General features: G+C 43.7%; 1 protein-coding gene across 1 annotated transcript; it reads right to left on the bottom strand.

Moving 5' to 3' along the window:
- Positions 1-3,392: 3,392 nt before the first annotated feature.
- POU2AF3 (POU class 2 homeobox associating factor 3) lies at positions 3,393-11,328 on the bottom strand (the record flags this gene model as incomplete). The annotated part of the gene is made up of 4 exons (XM_022561606.3): positions 3,393-4,204; positions 5,596-5,825; positions 7,229-7,283; positions 11,221-11,328. Coding segments are annotated over 4 exons (768 nt in total), but the record flags the coding sequence as incomplete, so codon positions are not given.
- Positions 11,329-22,294: the final 10,966 nt, after the last annotated feature.

Genomic DNA, 22,294 nt, shown 5'->3' with positions numbered 1-22,294 from the left:
TCTCTGTCTGTCTGTCTGTCTGTCTCTCTCTCTCACGCACACACACACACACACACACACACACACATTTTCCAAGACCCAACTGCATGTTATTTATCTATATTAAGCAAGAGAAACTGTTTTCTAAATGGATGCAGATTCCTGCCCTCAATGAGTTTGAAGCTTCATTACCGTGCAGAGCTGTGTCCACTCAGATTTGTTCATCTTCCAGCTCCTACATCTTGCCCAGAGGCCTGTTGGGGCAGAAGAAATGGGCCTACTTTCCCTGCCTTTTAAAGCACGGAGCCACCTAGTCCTGAATCCCCCCTCCGTTGCCACACTAAAATCTAGTCACTCGGGGCTTTGTGATACCCCCCACCCGGGACCAAATCTTGTTTCTTAGGCAGGGCATCCCCATCCCCTTAGCTGTGAGAGGAAGGGAGGCAGTGTGAGGGTTAATTTTCCTGAGCAGCCCTGCCACCATTGTGCAGGCATCACAGAGGGTTTGAGGATTTAGAAACGATTGTAAGTCTGTGTTTATTTTAGTCTATTATAGTCAGAGTTTTCATTGGCTTTGATTTGAACTCATTGTAGCCTTCATCTTTCTGGAATGAATAATGATTTTAAAAAACAATTTCTATCAAAAAGTAGCACTGCCCCACCTCCCTCCCCGTTCCTGCCCTGGCCCCATCATTCCAGTTATCCTTATCTGTGCCTTGCTTTCTGATGTCCACCTGCAGTCTTAGGCAAGCTGCCAAATGTCACCGCTCTGGCCCATTGCTTGAGGTAATAGTTTCCAAATGTTTACTGCTTTCAACTTTGTCTCTTCTTATCTCTCTCAGGCTTCAAGGCTTGACCCCTAATGTAAATTTCCCAAGAATTTGAAAATCAGTCCACGCCCATCCTCCCCGTTTAAGATTTTTAAAATCACACCCTCTTTTAAACATTTGACTGGATTTTGAAGGCATGTAATCCGTCTTGCACACAGTAAGCACTTGATATTTTGTTCTATTGATCTCTCTAATGGTTCTGAATAACAAAATGATTCATTCATTTAAATTTCCATTTGTAATCTTATTAAATGCCTCTGAGGTATATGAGGAACTGGCTACAGATATACATGTACAGATACATATATGACTTTTAAGGCAAAAGATCAAGTTCCAAATAGATTATGCTTCCAGGTCTAATGCATGGAAAGTATATTGAGACTATTGGAAGTTCTGACTGTGGCATCAGGTAACCTGAATTGGAGAACTGTGATCCCGATTTATAGGTTGTGTGACCTCGGGCAAGTCATTTCATCTCTCGAAGCAGCAGTTTTATCATTGAGAAAAATGAGAACCATAATAGTATCTATCGGGTGTGCTTGTTTGAAGATTAAATGAGATAATGCTCACGTCACTGGCCCATAGAAAGAGCTTAGTCCATGTAAGCTATTATTATTGTGCCTCTAGGTTCTACAAGGGAACAATCCAGACATTGAATACATCAGTGTTTTTCAAGTGTTTTTCAGAATCAACTTAGGTACATTTAAAAATGCAGATGCCTGGGCCCCACCACCGGCTTACTGATCATGCTTTCTCACGCTGAGGTGTAGGCACCTGTATTTTACCCAGCTTCCCAGGCATCTGTTGATGAGAAGCCTTCTAGGTTGTCCCACTGCTGCTGCGGGGCTCCCAAGCTGTTGTGTGAGCTGCAGTGGGTAAGAGACTGGGTGGGCTGTGATAGACTTTGTAATGTGCCAGGTGATCTGTTGCCCCAAATTTCTGCAAAGGTCTTAAAGACCATTTTAAGGTTGGAGATATTCATCGTAATGCACAGTAGCGATATTAGCTCTTGTCTCACATTTTTAAATGAATCTTTTTCCATGCCAGATTTAGGGAAAACCTCAGGGGCATGTGAAGAAAGAACAAGAAACAGGGAGGTAGGAAGTGCTCTCTGTTTGTTAGAGCTGCAAGATCACCTATTCAGAAGGCAGAGGATAGAAGTGGGGAAAAAAAAAAAAAGAATGGCACCCAGGAAAGAGAGATTTTGGTGCCAACCACTGGACATCTATGGGTTCTCTGCTCTCTGTCCTTTGGGACAGCTGCTGGGGGTGGGGTGCAGGGCATGCAAGGGCTTTGGGCTGTGTGAACAGACGTTTGTTGACAATAGGCCAGCTTCAGTTTAGTTCGAAACTATTAAAAATTTAGTTTTAAAGGCAGTAATTGTTCTGTTCCCCTGGCATATCTATTCCATGAGGCAGGTTGTAACTCGTCTTGTTTGCCCAAGCTTTAGCAGAGTCCCCAGTGAGGGGACAATTTGACGGTGTCAATTTGAAAGCAAATCTGTCTCCTGATCAAAAGAAACCCACTGAGGTAGCAGTTTGTCACCTTCTTCCCCTCAGTCGCCAGAGTGGGGGACTCTAGCAGCTCTTGTGCTCGGCATCTTTGTATCCTGTGGACAGCTCGACCCGTCTGGGGAGCTCTGACTATTGGTAGTCAGCTGGGAACACAGCTTTGTGTGTACAGGGGTTTAATGGAGGATGATTCCACAGGTTCCTGAACAGTCTTTCACAAATGGCGACAAACTTTTCACCAGTGGAGAGTAGGAAGCACCACTTGGTGTTTTTCAGACCCAAGTTCAGGCACTTATTGGCTGGGTGACATTGGGCAGGTGACAACTTCTCTGAGCCTCAGATTCCTCATTTTGCTATCAATGTTGTTGCAAAGGTTAAATGAGAGAATTAAATGTGTGAGAAAACTCTTAGACAATTCTGGCACACAGGAAGGGCTCAGAAAATGGTAGCTGTGGCCAGTACCAATAGTACCAGTATTGCTGCCATTGTGCTGAACCTCAAGACGAGGAAAATGTCCCCCAGACCTCACAGCAGGGATGAAGTCCTGTGCCTTAACGCCCTCTGCAAACAGGATTTAACAGTATAGTCTAGCACAGCTGGCTTAAGTAACTCCTCTTCAGCTTGAAAGACAGTTGGCCTTGTTCAAATAGATCAATCAGAGGAAGTTCAGTTGTAAACAACATGGTCAATCCTACAAATCAATCTGTAAACACGAGTGATGCATATTTAAAGACCTAAAGCAAAAATTCAGAAATAGAAGGTAACAAAGAATTCTAACCTTTTTGGTACATCAACTGCATGGTAGCTCTCAAGAGAAAGATCAAGTATTTGCCCCGAAAGTTTACAAACAAGGATTTTGGAAATGAAATATCTACAGGTTAACAGTGCTGTAGGTAAGATGTGCTTTTTGGTCATATTAACCTTCCACTGACTACTGATAGATATGAGAAACTAATGATTCATAAATGTCTTTCTCTGATGTTGCCCCAAGATGTACACTCTCATCTAGTGGTGAGGCTGACTGTCCCTCTTCAACCGTCATAGCTGTGTCTACCCTCCGTCTCCATGGGAGCCAAGGCACCTCACAATATTAAAATAATTTTCAATCCATGAACAAGTGAAATTAAATACTGAAGAGTAATTAGTGATTTCCAGAATTAGTTGATATTACTCAAATCAACTGGGGAATGAGTATTGGAAAATAAAAAAAATAAGCCAACTTTTAATAATACAAAATTATTTATTAGTTAAAAAATTATAATTTGTTCGTTACACAGAAAGTAAAATGAATATTCCCTACAACAATTTTAACTGTAAGCGTACAAAGTAGGAGTGGCACTATGGGTCTGAATTTCATATTAATGCCTAAATTAGTGTCAGAAAATCGAAAATGGTGACATGTAAACTGCGCCTGTGATATTTTGTTAGCAGGTTGCATATTTTGAGTTGTCATCTAGAGGTGGTAAAAAAATAGACGCATGCATGCCATGTTCCAAACTAATGTAATTTCTATTGACTATAGCAGATGTCCCAGTTTGTTTCCCTCCTACAGAAATCACTGCTTGCTGCTGCTGAGGGAGTGAAGTCCACATAGTCTGTGCTGGGGTAAGCAAAACACTCTGAAGCTCTGAAGGTGTCCAAGTGTTCTGCCTCGCAGGATGCACAGCAGCAGACAGAGGCGGTGGCAGAGGAAAAGCAGTTGTACTGGGTGTGTGAGGGCAGGTGAGGGTAGGAGTAGTCTTCCGAGGGGTAGCCACAGTTTCTGGTGTCCAGAGAAGGGGGAGAGTTGTAATTCTCCAGAGTATATGAAGGTAGCTGAGCAGGAGAGTAACTGCAGTCTAAGGAACCAGAGAGAGTGGAGGAATCCGAAGGCCATCCTGGGGTCTGGAGAGATGAAAACCAAGGAACAAAAAGCTTGATAAATTAGACAGAATTAAAAGAACTCAATAGAGTAGATTTAGTAACTCAGAGTAAGAACATTAGGGGGAAAAAAAAAAGAAAAGCACAACAAAACACCCAATCCAACCCAAGTCTGCAGAAGTAATTTTATTTGCTGGCTGGCGTGATTTCATGACACCGCATTCTATACTTACCTATTTCTTTCCCAACAATAAATTGCCTTGCTTCACTGGCTTTCTTTGTTATAAGCATACTTTAGAGCGTGCTTTGTTCTTAAACCACAAAATCCCATTGTGCTTCATCACCTGCGCATCAAATCCTGCTGTGTGCCACGATATAAGCTGCAGGTGGCACCCTGGATGTTCTCCACACCCTTGACTGTGGAGAACAAGGTGAACATACACAGGTAGAACCGAGATCCTCAATGAGCCAGTGTCTGGGAGACTCCAAGACTCGAAACTACTGTTACAGGCGCTAAAGTCTTGACCCCTGCAGAGAAAGGTACTTTCTTCTTCCTCTTAAGCAGGTCCACAATTGTTACTGAGAAAGCCTAACTTGGAAGCTGGAAGAGAAGTGAATGACTGGGGCCCTGTGTGCATATCCTGTGGAGTTAATTTCTTATCCCCTTAAAATTTAGTCAGATACCTACACGGACTTTTGACAAACCAAAAGAAAAAAGTATTTACATTAAAAAACTACTTTCTAAGGTTTAAAAAAAACTATACGAGTATCTAAAAGACATCTTCAACAACTGGTATCTACCAATGGACACCTTATTTCCATTTTAAGTGGTAACACATTTTCAGACATTTGAGGTCCATGAAGAACAGACAATCCAAACGTTTTCAACTATTAGGACTTCATTTTTTTACCAACCGTCTCAGACCCAAATGAGTTCTTGTGCCTGTACCAGACCAAAACAACCAGTTAGTAGAGCCAATTCAATGCCAGAATAAAACAAAAAATCCCTTATCAGATGACCGTTTGTACTGTGTTGAAACAGCCTTAATTCTAATTTCTAGAACTCAAAAATCCAAGGGCCATTGTTTAAATCAGTAATTTCCAATGAGTAGATTTCTGAACTTTACAGTTTAAAAACATTAAATGAGTATTGCCGGGAAACCTCTTTTTATGGCTACACACCAAAAGTACTTGGGCGTAGCCGACTTGGGAAATCATAATTACGTGTGTATCCAAAGGATTTTGCCCTTCAGTGTGTGGCTATTTCTACCTCCATTGAGTTTTAAATGGTTCTTTGCTTGTTTCCTGGATGATTTTCTTGTTGATAGTGTCTTTATGATTTCTTACGAGATGATACAAACTCTCTGCCCCATAGTAAACAATAATAGGTTTTGTAAAGAACAGAGATAAATTACCAGGCTCTGGTTAAAGCAGAAAGGGGCAGGCTGGAAGCTGTCTGGGAAATAGTGTGGAGTACTTTGCATGGAACTGGGCGAAGGGTCCGGGTGTGTCTCTGTCTGAAGGTAGGAATCAAATATCTGGTCGAGGAAGCCTGGATTTTCTTCACAAGAAACACAACTGGAAAATTCTCGGGGTTGGAAATAATTGGGTGTGGAAGGAATTGGTTCAGGCTCAAAATACTGTCCTAGAAGAAAAAGGAAAAGGAGAGATTTTTGTTTAAAAATTGCACTTACAGATTTGCATCGAGTTCTGTTCTTTATTCTGAGTATTTACTACCTCTAGGGGGAAAGGGGGCTTAAGAAGTTCGAGAAAAGTAAGCAGGCAGGCAATCTGGATTTTTTAGTTGCCTTAGAGAATTCAAGTCCACTGAAATGAATCTGGTTAATAATGTGGAAACTGGCTGTAAATGTGGCCTGGGCAAAAGAAAACAATGGTGATCCCATTTCTGTCCAACTGTCACAGTCAAGCTCAAACTTCCCCTGTCCACTCTCTTAGACTATAAAGCACCAACACCCTACCCCTATCTGCAGTCCAAGTGACCCTCATCTCTCAGAAGTAACTTGTAGTGTTGTTTGAGACTTTAAGAAAACTTCTGATGCCATGGGAAATAATTCTCTTGATCTAGGGTTAATTGCTTTCCAAAAGTTTTCACACTTACTCAGTAACTTAAATTTTGAGGAGTATTACAAATGGCAATGCATATTATAAATAGAGAAACCAGGAATGTCTACAGATTAGTATTGCTCATTTTATATTACAAAAAGCAAAATGTTTCCTTAGTGAACATGTTACACATGATCATGGAATTAATGTTAAATACCAAACAAGAATAGTTCTGAAACCCCTCCCTTTTCCATTTCAGTATTAATAGGCCCCATTTCTGATTATTACCCTTAAATGCTCATAGAAGATAGGTTTAGAGTGTGTCCATCAGAGGAACGACAGAACACTGGAGTTTTTGAAGTCTCGAGGCTCCTTTAAGGTTAAGTGGCACATTCAGTGGGGAGCTCCCATAGCACTGGTTTCCTTATATATGACCTCCTTAAACTCTGAGCTGTTGAGTGGCATAGGTAGGAGTGTTTATGTAATAGAGTTATTCGTAATGGGCTGAGAAAACTTACACTTGTTTGAACTGCTTTCTGGGAAGAGAGAAAAGAAGGGGAGGGAAGCCCCTGTTGGCTAGAAACTAAGCGAAACAAGAGCAAAGGCATTATTCTAGGACCTCGGGATGTTCTGTATTCCATCTAATAGTACACTAAAAAAGATAACAGGTTTCTGAAAACAGTTCTGATCTTTTAATCAGGTTTAGTCACTTGGAGACGAGGACCTGGAACTAATGTGAAGAACAAGCTCTTGGAGCAGAGTAGGTAGCAGGGAATAGACAGTTCAGAAATGAGGACAAAATGTTGCACTTGTTTCCTTGCTGGGCTTGTATTTGGAGTCACCATGCCTTTTTTCACCTTCTGATTGGTTGGATTCCAATTAAATGGTGGTGCCTATCCTAACCCCTGAATCAAGTACTGAAAGCCTTTCGAGATGGACTTTTGGAAGAGTTTTTGAGGGAATTGTAAGGCTGGCTTTACTGACCTGCAGAAGATGGTGGGACTGGGTCTGAAAGGTGGACACTGTTGCCTCCGGACAGCTGCCAAAGCAAGAAGATGACCACAAAGCAAAGTGAAATAAAAGTTCTTTAAAGGGAAATCTAAGACATTTTGACGTGAGCTGTGTTGCCTTCTGCTTAAGGTAAGCCAGATTCTTTCTTCTGAAAAAAACTCACTGTTGTGAAATACAACCAATGTTATATCTTCTTCGGATTCAACTTTCATTTTTGCTTGGGGATTTTTTTCTAATGTCTCCCACTTAAATTATACAGGTTGTTAATTTTGATAAAAATTAATTTAAATGATTTTTATATGACATAAATGAACAGTGGAAGAAAACACAGTAAATAGCCTTTCTATTAAACTATTTAATTTAAATTAAATAAGGGTTAACATTTATTTAATCCCAACTGTCCGTAACTTAGTCAATCGTTTTCCTCAAAAACTTCATATACTATCTGGCAGCTTAATCCTGGATAGCTAAAAATAGTCACATGTTCTTCCTAGCTATGAGATATTAAAATAGAGAATATTTTCTTAAAGTTGTAGTCAGTGAACTGGAGCCTATCTACATTCTAGTTAATGGCTGGGAAATATTTCACCTCTCGGTATGTTTTTTACTATTTTCTATAAAAGTTGCTTTTTTTCACTATGATAGCTAAATGCCTGAAGTTTATGAGACTGTTCCTTTTAACTATTCAAAGTAAAGCAGCCTGTGTCTTCCAGTTAAATTGATAATTGTATTAACTGAGTTATTTAGGACTTCTTTTTTTTTTTTAGATTTCAGGTGGTGGCTTTAAAGTTTAAAGGGACCAGCCTTGCTCTGAGAATCTGTGCTGGGAAGCAGAGCTCAGCATGCCTCTCTCCTGGTTTACAGGGTATACTCACTCCTGTACACTGAGCCGCTGGGAGCCTGCACAGTCGGCCGCTGCTGAAACAGGAGGTGGTGTTAATTTTGAAAACGATCCATGCTGTAATATCATGAACCAGGAAGTTGGAATCCCTCACCAGTTCTTTATGCAAATATTTGGCTGCAGCTTAAGCTCAAGCACTTGCAAGGAGTGGGTTTTAAAAACTCGGCTTCAATGTAGAGCTCTGGTTAACCCCATTCCTCCCCTGGAATGGTCCGTTTGTAGGTCTCCCCAGGTTATCTCCCTCAGGTATGTTTACAATACCCTACTTGATATTATCTTTCTAGTCATGGGTTCACTTTCTACTTTGCTGCAAGAATACAAAGTCTCCACTCTCTTAGATTTCAAACAGCACAAAAATCCACAATCTACAATTTATAAAAATACATCAAGGTTGTTTAAAAAAATTAATGGTAAAAAAAGGGTAAATTTTGTCTTTTGGTAAGTACTAACTCCAGTTTCTCTGTATCCTAAAGGTAAAAGAGTTGTGTGTGCATGCGTGTATGTGTGTAGGGCTGTTTGTAAATCGATCTGGCCGAAGTAAGTTTTTTAATCAAACTGACAAATCTGGCATACACATGTTTCTCCTGGCATTGAGACCCTAATGTTTGTCTCAATCTATAACTTCCATTCAGGATTGCCTTCTTAAAATTTCAAATTGTGGATTCTACTCTGACTTTATAGCAAATTACGATAAATTTCTTCCTGCTTTATATATTTGATAAAGTTAACTCTTTCCTTGGCTTAACGCTTCCCAGAGGTATCCTTAAACCACTAAACAAATTGGAGATGATCTCTGTTAAACCAGAAGCAGGCATACACCATGCCCTGTTACCTGCCATCCCTGCCTACTGAGTATACCTCACAGCTTTTCTAGAATCCTAGATCCTTCTGATGGTGCCCAGTGAGAGATTTTACATTTGGCTATCATAACTAAACCAACTCTGTGTTACTCCTCCATGTCTGTGAGGATCTGGGTGGATAAAATCTTCCAGAAAGCAAAGTAGGGCTGGCTTTGCTCTGCATGTTCCTGAAAGGCACTGGCTCAGAAGTACTGCTTGATTATTTCTCAGGGAGGAATTCAGAAAATTCAGATAAGTCAGACTGCTCCAGGGAACAGATACTGGTCAGATACACAAGTGCAATGTTTTAGCCTTGCCTTCCTTCCAGCAGCTAGCTTACAGGGGAACAGTGACCAAACCAACCTGTAAGAGGCCAAGAGTAATAAAATTGCCATGTGCAAGTGGGCAATTGCAGTGCAGGTTGCAGCTGGAGCAGAATTCTACCAGGTACCAAAGCTCCTTAACAAAAGATTACATTTTGTTAGGAACGTCTTGATGATTTTTTTTTGGCACCAGCAGTATTTCGCAGTTCCCTTGTTCCTGGTTTTATTAATTTTATAATAATCTCTGAACTGAAGGGGTTGATGGTTGAGGCTATCAGACTCCTTCCTGCTCAGCACAGCTGGATCTGCAGAAAGATGAATTTTAAGAGCCAGTGGGTGGGAAGTTTCTTTAAATATTAAGAACAAGAAGATCTTAGTCCCACTTTTTGCTCTACCATTAGTGACTGTAAGGCTTTGACCTTTAGACGTAATAGAGGCATACAGATCCCCGATCTACTTACCTCCCCAGGTTGTCATAAGAATTAAAAGAAATAGTGAGTGTGCAAAAGTGCTTTAAAAGAACCACTGGAAAACCCTGTACAAATGGAAGGAAGTTTTATGGTGTTAGCTGAAATTCTACACATGGAGGTACTGACTTTACATCCAGAAAATGTAAAATTTGTGCTGTACATGCCATATCACAGCAAGCTCACACCAGAACTCTAAAACTCTGAGCAAAGGGTGTGAATTAACATTACTGAATAGCTGGCTTTCAATCCCTGGTTGTACATTTATTTTAGCTGCTTTTTGGAAATAATAATAATGATAGTTAACATGTATTGAGCACTTTCTAAGTGGAAACCACTCTTCTAAGTGCTTATGTGCAATAACTCATTTAATCCTCACAAAATCCCATTATCTCCAGTTTAAAGATGAGGAAACTGAGACTGAGTAACTTGCTCGAGGCTTCATGCCATGGAGGAGCTGAGGTCTGAACCCAGTCCATTGGTTCTAAAACCTGTGTTGATCACCCCTATGGCATCTGCCTCTTCCCGAAAAGGCCCAGTTTCATGAAGTCGGGCATTGCACACAAACAGCACTGGACACAAAAACTGTTGTGCGACAGATGCCAATAAGCTGGAGACAGGACCAGTCTTACCACTGGCAATATGGGCTCTGTCCTTCATATCCGACATTCACACCCAAACCAACCCAAAGGCAACTGTGTGATCAAGGGCTCTCAGCAATGAATTGCCCTCTCTTGGAGGATAACCCCACCTAGTTTATTTGGTTCTGCTGCTGCCCTGAGCACTCTTGGTAGTACTTTCTGCTTTAGGATGTACATAAAATGGCAGGGTACCCTTATGACTGCCCAGATCAATCGCATGATAACTTGGAACTGCTCAAGGCTTCATTACATCTTAAGGAGGTTCTATATTTCAAGCTGTCTCCTCTGAGGCTACACGGCCCCTTTCGGCTGGGAAATTTCAGTGCCTGGTGATTTACAGATCAATGACCTCAGAGGCTGGGTTCCAGAAGAATGAGGTGGCGGGGAATGCTCCACGGAGATTCTCTCCTTGAAGGGCTCCCTAAAAGGAAGTTTCTGGGAGAGATTTTCTTTGCGTATGTGAGGGCACATACACTGTCTTCCTACAAAATAACAACCTACTTACCTACTGGCTGCTTCTCCCCTGTATTGGACCAACATGCTCTTATACTCAACTATGATCAGTGAGGGATGGGCTTCCCCAAATCTTGAGCTCCACAACATGCCCCAGCTGTTCTCTGTTGTTTTCTGTGGTGAACTGGGATGAAGGTGGGCACAGACGTTATAAGAACAGCTATGGAAGGCCAGGCCTGGGGATGGTGACTGGGGCCTAGGGTGGCCTCCTACACCTTCCCAGACACAGGGCTGAATGAAGCTGAACACGAGTTGGGAAGAAGTGAAGGGTTTATGCTTACGGTTCCCCCCGAGGCTGCCTGGTGTGCCCTTCTCTGCTGCAGCAGCTCCTTCACTGTGATCTTCACCCGGACACCTTGATACACCTTAGGTTTTTCTGGGGAAAGGCAACCGAGTCAGTGGTCAAGTGTGAGGTTTGCGTGTCAGGCTGGGGTGTGGGGGGGATTCTTTATAAACTATGGCACCTGAGGCCAGATCTCTAGGTCTGGAGAATGCAAAGAGAACGCTAAAAGACAGATGGGAAAGAAACTCAAATTTCTCAAACTCGAAAGGATGAAGAGATACCGTGGGCAGGTTTCAGGGCCCCAGTGGAAACAGAACCTATGGAAATCTGTGGGGCTACCTGCCCCAGGCTGAGCCCTATCCCTAGGCCAATAGCACAGGTTTTTCTGCTCAGGAATGTGGAGACCAGTCTAGGGGAGCTCACCCCTTGGCTAAGTTAGGGGAACCTAGGGTTCTGGTCTGGGAGAGGATGGAGACCTCTCCCAGACCAGAACCTGAGGAGGGGCTGGGCGTCGCCGCAGCTGACATAGCCCACCCCACTCCCACGCCAGTGGAAGTTCTGAGTCCCTTCCTTCTCCGCCAGGGCAGACGTGGCTTCTGGGGAGCCTCTGACCTCTACGTGCCCTTGGCCTGGAAGCCAGCCCTGGGGCAAGCAGCCGGCAGGTGGGTTTGGCCAGCCTTGTCCTTGGGTCGGTGAGGGACTCGCCAGACTGACCCCAATAAAGGGACCAGGCCCGAGAACTCCCTCCCTCTCGTCTTTTTCTTCTGCCTTCTCTCCCTCACCCCCTTTCTCGCCTTTCCTGCTCTCCATCTTTTCCTCCTCCCTCCTTAGTCTCCGCTCCCGCTCGCTCCTCTTCCCGTCTCTCCCCACCCCCTCCCTGTCTGGGGCAGGCATTTCTTCTCGGCGCCCGAAGACTCCGAGTCGAGTCCGCGAAGCGCGAGCTGGGGAAGGCGTGCGGTGCGGCTGAGGACCGCGCACTCGGCCGGGAGGCCGCCCTCCGGAAGGGGCCGCCCCTGGGGCTGGCGGGGCCGGGCCTGGGTGCCCGGCTCGCGGGAGAGGCCGAGCGCGCCCTAGGGGTCGTTGGGGAGGGCGTCCTGCGCGCCGGGAGCGGGGGCAGCTGCGGCCCCGGGCGGGCCCCGCGGAGCCGCGGTGAGTAGGTCGGGCCAGGCGGGCATTTGCGGGCGGGGGTGGCCGCGGGATCCCAGGAGCGACTCCGGCCCTGACGTCGACCCTGGAGTGAGCGCGGGAGAGCCGCGCGGGGAGGGGCGGGCCGCGCGATCAGCCGGGGCGCCCGGCGACAGGGCCGGGCCGCCAGCGCCTCGCCTGGTCACTGCGGAGACCGCAGCAGGACAGCTGGGAGCCCCCCGGGCCGGGTCCTGGGAGCTAGGGTTCTCCCCAGGAAAGGAGGTCGCGGTGTTCGTCGCCCAGACCCAAGGAATCCCGCGTCTGGCCCGCAGGGCCTGGGCGCCGCGCCCTGTCCGCGGTCCAGTGTCTCCCTGCGACTTCCTCGCCGCGTCCGCGTCCCCGCGGACAGCGGGTGCTGCCCGGGGTCCGCACAGGGACCGCCACGGCTCAGCTCTGCGCGGGCCGGCTCAACCGGCTTGAGTCCCAGGCTCACCGTGAGCCTCTAGCTCCCGCCGCCGCTGCTGGGCGCACAAAGTCCGCGCCGGGAAGTCCAAGGGTCACAACTATGACCAAGTGAAAGGACCGGTGGTGGACCGGGGTACGCGGACGCCACAGCGGACAACTGGACCTGTGGGCCTCTGCCCTCGGGACCAGGCGTGGAGTGGGAGCGGCCACAGCGTGGCCCGTGCCCTCTCCGGATCCCGGGCTCCTACTTGGATGCCCTGACTTTGTGCCTCTCTGTTCCATGCAGGAAAAGCCGTGGAAATACACCCGGATCAAAACGCCCCTTACCCTCGTGACCCTACCCCAGGACAAGAAGCCGAGTTACCCGACATCGTGGTCAGCAGAAGCTGGGTTGGTGGCTGGATGCTGCAGCTGCAGGGACTCAGCGCCTAGGAGGGCTCCTGTGCAGGGGGAGAGGCAGAGATGCAACATTTTTAAAGTTTCACAAAGCATCCAGCTGCACCCAGGTTCCTGGAGCAGGAGACAAACAGAATTAATGTTTTATACCTTCGGGTATAGGTTTGAGTTTTTTCCCCCTCATGCCAAGTATTTAAAACCTCTAGAAACCCATGATTTGACAATCAATGATTGCGCGATACTTTCAATTTGAATATTCAAAGGCTTAACAAAATGGACTATCTTCTGCAGAAATCCTGCACGCAGGCACCCCACAGAGAGTCCACAGAAACAGGGGCTGAGACCCCTTTGGGGCCTGGCCCTTGCTTTTATTGTATTTTGAGCATTTTGCCCACCTTCCCACAGACAGAGCAGGAGTCCTCAAAGATGCTCTGTATTTCTGCCTCAAAGGCAGCTCTGGGAGTCTTGAGTGACTTAGGGTGCCCTTCATGACCACCTGAGCCAGGCTGGCCGGGCTGACTGATTTCCATCTCTTCAGTCTCTGTTTTAAGAGAAAATCTCAGGTTTTGGGGAGTGAACATGGCAGCCAGTAGGTCTGGCCTGGCAAGGAGTCACTCTGGGCCCAGATTGCAGGCTGGAGGCCTGCAGAGGCCTCAGCTCTGCGCCTCATCTCCTTCTGGCCCCGCCTGGCCACGTGCTGGCTTCCCTCCCCTTTCTTCCGCTCTTTGTCTGTGCCCCAGACACTGGGGTTTCAGTACAGAATGCCTGCCTGTTAAGACCCTTTGCTCCTCCCCACAGAGCTGGGGATGCCTGTGGGGCTTCACCTTCTGGAGAGTTTCTGAGGCTGGTGTTTTTTTCACTATGAAGTTCCCTTTTTTCTCCTCTTTATCCCTCTAGAGCCATTCCTGCCTTTTTGCTGCAGGAGCGTGTGTTGAGAGAAATGATAAGCTTGGCTTCTGCTCATTCTAGCTGAAAGGATATGGATTTGTGTCAGGCCTTCACACTTTGGGTGAGAGGTGGGAGGGATATGAAGTCAACTGCTTCATTGGTCCAGGCCTAAGCCCCTCACAAATGACCAGGGATTGTGCTGGGTTAAGTTCTCCAACCACTTGCTGTACCTCTTCTGTGTGATTTGGAAGCTGAGAAGACAGGAGTGGTCCAGAGAGGGAGTGGGTGCCAGGCCAAATCCTCTCCTGGCCCCCAAGAGAGGGCAGGGTGGGGCTACCTTTCCAGATAAGCCAAGACATTTCCATGTTGCCAGGACAGGCAATGGTTATAGGCCTCTGTTCTTTGTTCTCTGAATTCTCTGAAATGCAAGAGGTGGAGTTGAGCCCCTCGGGCCACCAGAAAAATACCCGAATGCCCTGGAATGTGTTGGATGCAGGAAGGAGCACACAGAAATGGAAGAAAGGGGCTCTAAGAGTGACAAGACACCAGGGTCTGTGATGGATCAGAGTTGCTTGGCAACTGAAGTTGTGTCTCTGGGGGAGGGAATTAGGGCTGGGAACACTTGAGATGGCACCTGGCAGTAGGTGTGGTGTGTGTTTGTCCCCAGCCCAGCTGGAATCTGTCAGCTTCTGGAGCCTCTTTCTCCAAAGGCACTGAGCCTGTGTCCTGAGTTTCCCTGATGTACTCAGGACCAGACTCATGAGGAGGCGAAGGACACTGGGAGTTCAGAGAGCCCCTATTTCTTTCTCCCTGTCCTGCTATGTGTGGGCACGGCCCCCTTCTGAAGGAACAGTGAGCAAAGCAGCGTAGAATTAGGGACAGTCTCTTGTCCTCATAGCTTCTTCCATAACTTCTTTTCTCTTTTGTCCTCCTTTTTGTTTTATACTTATTTTTTGGTTTGCTTTAAAAAAATCTTCCTCTATGGCCTTTGTGTTTATTTTTTTCTGTTTCTTTCTTTTTGTCTCTCTTCTTGTCATTGCTTTCTATTTCTTACCTACATTGCTGTTTTTCTCCCTGGCACTCTGTGTGTGTCTGTTTTCCCATGTTCTGGGGTGCTGTCTCATTTTTTCAGGCTTAGTCTCCTTCCTAACCTCTCCTTTCATGTGGAAGTGGACAGGGATGACAGGAGGCCATTGAGCGCCCTTGGCAACATCATCGAAATTGGTGCTGATGATTGGCTGACCTTTGGAGAAGGCAGGCAGGGCTGAGTGAGAGGTGAGTTCCTTGGAAGTCACGGGCTCTGTAGAGACAGCAAAGACCTCTTTGTCCCTTCCTCCAGAAGCCTCTGCCCAAAGAAGGACAGCAGTTCTGGGGGATTCTGCGTTGGCCCCTGCTGCTGAGATGGATGTTCCAGTGCTGTTGCTAGCCAGCAACTTCAGAAAACTGGGTTTCCTTAGGCCTGAGCCCTGATTTGAGAAAGAAGCCCCCCAGTTTTTAGCTCAACAATAAGGAGTTTCGTTGCCACTGTTTCTATGGTTGCAGAACCCCAGCACAGGTGTTTAAGAGCCACACGCCACACCTGCGGGGGTGAGGGAGGGTTCTTCTTAAATTGGGTCCTGTGAACCCTCCTTGTGGGGCTGTGTGTGTCACAAGGCCTGGAACAACCGGCTCAGCACTGAGGCCCCATGGAGTTGGATGTTCCTCATAGACTTTTTAGAGTTTGTCCTTTATTGAGTGTTTATTGCATGTCAGGTACTGTATGGTATAGCCTCCCCATGTCACAGATGAGGAAACAGGCTCAGAGGGATGAGCGGCATGACCAAGATTACTGAGCACACACATCGCAGGATTGGGAGTCAAACTTTGATAAATCAGATGCTAAACCCTTACTCTTAATTAACATTGTTGTCTTCCTGATCTTTTATAGCAGAGGCTTTCAAACTTTTCGGACTTCAAACCACACTAGGAAATTCATTTTACATGTTCACATACTATATCTATAACAATATTTATATATTTACAAAACAAACTTTTCATGGCACAATGTACACCTATGCATAAGAGATATCCTGAAAATTTCTATTCCATCTTTTCCATCTCATTCTATTCATGAAAACATCTATGTTGATTCGGAGTCGCTAATATAATTTAATGACCCACCAGTGCGTTGTGACTGACATTGGAAAATATTGCCTGTGAGACATGCAAACCCACTTGTCAGAGCTGTGCTCGTGGACAGCGTGTCCTGTCTGCTCTACTGTCGGGGTGTGTGGGGAGGCTGGGGCAGTGCAGATACTGACTGGAGAGTGGTCTGTAAACACTGGGGTCACCGGAACCCCGAGAAGAGGCTGACTGGAGGGGAGGGGAATCTGCTAATTAGGCTTATGACAGTTTGTGCGTCTCAGACCGGAAACTCTTCTTTCTTGCTGGGGTCATGGTCACCTTCAAGGTGTCTGCCCTGAGGTCCTGATCATCTCTTTCGGGTTTTTAATAAAAGACTGAAAAAAATGTTGTGGGTTTTAACAGGCTCACTTGCTTCAAAATATAACATAGGATCCAGATGTTTGGATGTTGGAAGGGATCTTTGAAGGACTGAGACAGACCTGGAGTGTTTTTCCAACATCCCTGCCGGTCGTTGTCCGGCCCAGGCTCCCTCCGCCACTTGGCTGAGCTGCCAGCCCATAGAGGAAGTGGGAGCTCACCGTGTGTCAGACCGCCTGTTCCACTATTGGACTGCTTTAAATATAATTGGCTGAGACAAAATCCAATGCGGTGTATTAGCTGAGCACCATCTATGTACCAGGCCTGGTGCCAAGCACCAGAAATACAGACTGATAGTCATGCTTTCTGTCATCAACTGCTTGGTGAGTAACATGGAATACCTGTTTTCCCATGTCCACACCACTGCTCCTTCATTACAGGTCTGTTTGGCTCATTCATTTGTTCATTCATTCATTCAACAAGCATATACTGATGATCTGCTCTGACCAGGCCGAGGACTAAGCCTGAAGAAGGTATCATGTCCCCTTCCACCCCCACTGCAAACCTTCTCTTTTTAAGGTTCACCATCTGTAATTTCTCTAGTTCTTCATATGTTATAGTATTTCAAATCTCTGAGCCACGGATCTCAGAAACGCTTTAGTTGGTCCTTGGCCTTCTTAAAGTCCTGTAGCACCAGAATAATGGGAATAGAATACATTTTTTAAAAAGTTTTAAACCGAATATTTTAACTGAAATTTTTTGGCAGGCTTTTGTATGCAAATGACAGTGCAGAACATTATATTTAGGAGACATTATTAAATTAGACACACATGACACATGAATATGAAAGACTTTCAGTAGAAGAAAAAGAGGGAGTTTATTCCCTCCGAATTTGACTGTGGCTCTAAATTCTCTTCATGAATGCAAAGTTCTTTTGTCATTCTGACTGTTGGGACACTGTTACCAAACCTTGTGGGAAATATCAAGTTCCAAAAACATGGAGGAAACAAATACTTACTGGGTCCAATGTGAATGTTTGGTCCATATGAAAATGACCAGGAAGACTATTAGATGAAGGTTATTTAATGATTTGTGGTAAGTCAGTCTCTTCCCATAAGATATATCCAAAGTTTTTACATTAAGAGACTTCCATGGGGAATGAGCATTTGATAGTTTATCATTTAAATTAGGAAGATACCATCAGATTCTGCTTGAAAAGTTCATCTTTTACTTAAGACATTTTTTTTAACATCTTTATTGGAGTATAATTGCTTTACAATGGTGTGTTAGTTTCTGCTTTATAACAAAGTGAATCAGTTATACATATACATATGTCCCCGTGTCTCTTCCCTCTTGCATCTCCCTCCCTCCCACCCTCCCAAGACATTTTCATTATGCAACATTTGAGACATACAAAAACATAAAGATTACTGTGATAAAAGCCTGTGAATATATTATCAACATTAAGAAATAAGTGATATTTCATTTATGATTGAATTAATTTATTAAGCCTTAAACTTTTAGATTATCCACTCAAGATATTTGGTTAAGAGAGAAGGTTAGCAGGGATGGCTATCAATTTTCCCAATTTGAAAAGCTAATTCTTAGGTACTACTTGTTTTGTCCACATTTTCTTCCTTTTGGAACTTGTAAATTTTCTTTTTCACTCTCTTTTCCTTTTGGCTTGTAATATACTGACAATGACATTACATATTGCAAACCCACACGTTTATCAGAGATTATGATTAGAGGACACTTTTATAGCAAAGATCAAATATAACATGGTGTCATCATTTACAAATAATTATAGAAGATTTTCTTATTATTTATTTAACCTGATCTTTAGGGATTCTAATTCCTGATCTATTTATCATATGTGTTTTTATCACACCAGAGATAATACCAAACACTGAATAACTTTTATTTATAAGAATTATTAGCAATATTTATAGTCTACATAGATACTAAATGAATATATAAACATTTTTTTATGCTACTTCAAAGGTTCAGTAATTTTCCTTCTTAAAGACATTTAAAAATATGAAATCAGTCGTCTTAAATATATTACCACTACAACTCAATAGCCAGTACTGTCATGATTTGCAAAGAGTATGACTAAGTTAAATCCTAAGCATGGTGAGGACTTTCTTATACATCAGAATTGTCACCCATAGTGTTGAGGTCTAAGTTGTTACTCATCTTTGTGGTATAATTTTCCCTCAACTTAACAGAGATTTACTGAGCACCTACAACCTGCTGGACACTAAGCCAGGTGCTGAGGACACAGAACTGTCCTTCCCTTGATGAGTTTAGTTAGAGAATCCTCTTTAGCCAGAGTGTACGATTTTGCACTTAACCTCTCGAGAGTCAGTAGTTATCAAATATGGTGTGTAAGATGAACAGTGTAATATTGTTTTGAACAGTGAGGATACCTTAGACAGAACCTAATGATCGAACATAAAGAAAGAGTATAATTTTGATGTGTGGTTGGTAGAATGACTGTAACGTAATGTGACTTAAACCTTGGACATCAATTGTTGTTTCAGTTCTTTAAATATACCTGATGTTTTGTTTCTTGTGAATGTATTATTTAGATTTACATATTAAAAATGGATCACAGAGGTACTAGTAATTCCTTTATATACGTTTACATTTACATGTATATAGATATATGTGTATGTGTGCAAATATATATTTTACTATTGGGGTTAGTAATTCTTTTCCCTTTGTGGAATTTTCTGTACAGTACTCTAGTGCTGAAGTCTTCCCCTTGCCATCATATTGTATTATTAACTGAGCTGTAGCAAGTCATAACGCTGATTTAAAAGCAGTTATTAAGTAAATGAGGTAAAGCTGTGGTTTTCTTCTCTCTTTCTTTGGGGTTTGTATAACATTGTAAGAGAAGTACAAACAGTTTCAACTACATACTATAGTATCTGTTTTTAGCGATGTATGGGGGGATTGCCTATATTTTAGCTTTTACAGGGGAAAATTTTGCTCTCCACTTTTTTTGGACATTATCCTCTAGGGAGATTTCTTAGCTTGAATTTGACATCACCATCTCTGCTTACTTTAAATCTTAAGGGACCTAAAAGAAATGGTGTTTTGAACCTGAACACTTAAATTTTCTCTGGCTTCCCCAGGAAAGCTGTGAGTCTGGGAAGAGCAGGTTTGAGAAGGAGAGGGAGAGGAGAACATGTATAATCTTTATGTTGGCATTCTGCATTATTACATAAAGGTGCAGTTAGTCCCTGGCATGTGGTAGGAAATAGAGAGTACTTGAATGGGAAATGAGACAGGGAAATATAATTCATTTTCCTAGCATAAGTTTATATCTTGGTTTCACTTTTTACAAAGTATTGTAAATTCCCAGAACAATAAAAGAGAACCAAATTAAAATATATGCAATATAGCAACACTGTCAAGCTAAATAGAATTCTTAAAAGTCATTTACCATTTGGAAATTATTAGCACCATTCCCCACTCCACTTGATCCTTTAGACTAGAGAACTGAAACGGATACTAGACAGAGTATGGGCCTGTGTGTGTCTCCTTTTTTATAAATTAAATTTGCCAAACACTATGAAAGGGCTTGGATGCTCTAAGAAGAATGTAGACACCACTGGCCACTGAGCTCTACTTATCCGAGAGCCAGTGAATCCTCAGGTTGTGAGAAGATGAACATAATAGGTGAATAGACAACAGCAAACTAAGAGAAATAAGCATGCCTAACATTTAGTGTTATAATTAAACCAAAATTATAGGAACACATATTTATGACTTACACATAAACTTATGATTATTGTGTTATGTGCTACTTAGTAACAAATGGTAAGCAGTAGATGACTGTAATTATTATAAAATTTATACAACCAATCTAGAAAAGTGACTTTGAGATCCTTCCTTGTGAAGACCCTGCGTCTACAGGGAGGGCCAGATCTCTTCCTTCTGATGTGGGGCCTGCCGTCCAGGTATGAGTGAGGCTGGATGACAGATGGCTCTACCGAAGATGCTGGCAACCAGGACTAAGGTCTCCAGTCTCAGCAGACTTGAGAAGGGCAGCTCTCTCCCATGGTAGAAGCTGTCCCCTTCCATTGAAGAGCAAATATTGAACAAAGTAAAGATCTGGTTGTGAAAAGGAGTGGTGGGAGGGAAGGAGTAGGCAGGGGACCTGGGACAGTGCAGCCCAACAGCTAAGGACCCCAAATGCTCCTTTGTTTGTTTCTCCAGGGATGCTGTCCCAGGAGGGGGATGAAGGTTGTGAGGTAAAAGAAGGCTCCTATTCAAGTATTTCTTTGAGAACTCCACAAATTATGTGTGTGTTTGCTCAACCAGAATATATACCTTGAAGGCCTAGACAAGGAGGAATATCAATTATTCACTTCTAAATGTGAATTAATATCCGTATTTGACTTTCTAGACTCCAACCTAGAGCATGGAACCCTGTCACAGAGGATGCGAGGGAGACTGTATTGAGGGGCTTTGGACCCCCAGGAGATGGAGGGAAAAAGCACTGCATCAGGAGAGACCCGATGGGTCAGAAAAATGTGGTGAAGGGAATAAAGAAAGGAAGGTGGTAGGAAGACAAGAGGAAGATTGTGGGTGTGACCTGTGAGCCTTGACTCACACTTTGCAAAGTTAAAGTGTGTGCAAGGTGTTTATGATGGGCTTGGCCTGCAGACAGGCACACTGCTTGGTGGGGATTACTATGGGAATTTAATTGCCAAAGAGTCCATACCAGTCAGACTTACATGAGACAGATTGATGCTTCAAATGTCAGTTTCTTCATTTATACATAGTAAGAGCTATATATTTCTGACCAGTGAGCCATCAACAAGGTCTTTCTTCAAAGGTCATGTTGTCAAAGGACCTGACAACATGTCCTTCTCCAAAGACCCTTTGCTTCTTGGTGTTCTGTAGTCTTGTTTCTTGCCGACAGCCCAGGACTGCTCTCTGTGTTTTCCTTACAATGCATGCATTCTTATTTGATCATAGAATGTCCATTTTGCTAATGCATTCTGATAACTGTCGGTTTATTCCATCAGAGAGACAATGTCTAGCTTAATTAAGGCTACCATTGATCAAAGAAAGTCTTTGGTCTTTGTTGTTTTTTGGATTAGCCTGATTTTTGGACATCCTGGGCTTTAGTGCAGAGTCAAAACCATGTTATTTATGAAGCCATAGTGTCCTGACCTCATTTTAATGACAATAAAGCATTTATATGTGGTGTCACATTTGTTACTTGCAAGTTATTGTTATTTGCAAGTCACCGTAAGGGGATAAATGCGTATAATGCTTCACACTTTATAAAGTCACATGATATAAAATGAGTTTTGTTTTATGCACCCTAATCTATATTATATCCTATGCATTCTCTTTTATTGAAGAACACACATAGTTCATAATTAAGAAAAACTGGACAGGGAAATCAGTATGTTTTATGATCTGCATGAAGTTTTTAATGTAATTTAAGAAAAAAAACTATCAGTGCTAAAAATGATACTTCAAAGATAACAAAAGATTCAGAACATAATGGGTTACTAAATTCCCCCAGAGACCCCACTGTCAGGCTGTCTAACTAGAATCTGGTCCCTGACACACTGAATTCACATTGTGGTGTGTTTCAGTGGGGTTATAGTGGGAGGATCACAAATAAATGCCATCATCATCCATTAACAAAGGGTGGCACGATGGCTTATCCTGAAAATCCAGTTCTG

The sequence above is a fragment of the Delphinapterus leucas genome, chromosome 7 (genome assembly GCF_059928025.1).
Source record: "Delphinapterus leucas isolate spDelLeu-1000000601 "Yukka" chromosome 7, BTC_Dleu_Yukka2, whole genome shotgun sequence".
Classification (NCBI taxonomy): Eukaryota; Metazoa; Chordata; class Mammalia; order Artiodactyla; family Monodontidae; genus Delphinapterus; species Delphinapterus leucas.
Note: the sequence above shows the minus strand (reverse complement) of the source record. Positions and strands in the feature narration are given on the sequence as shown.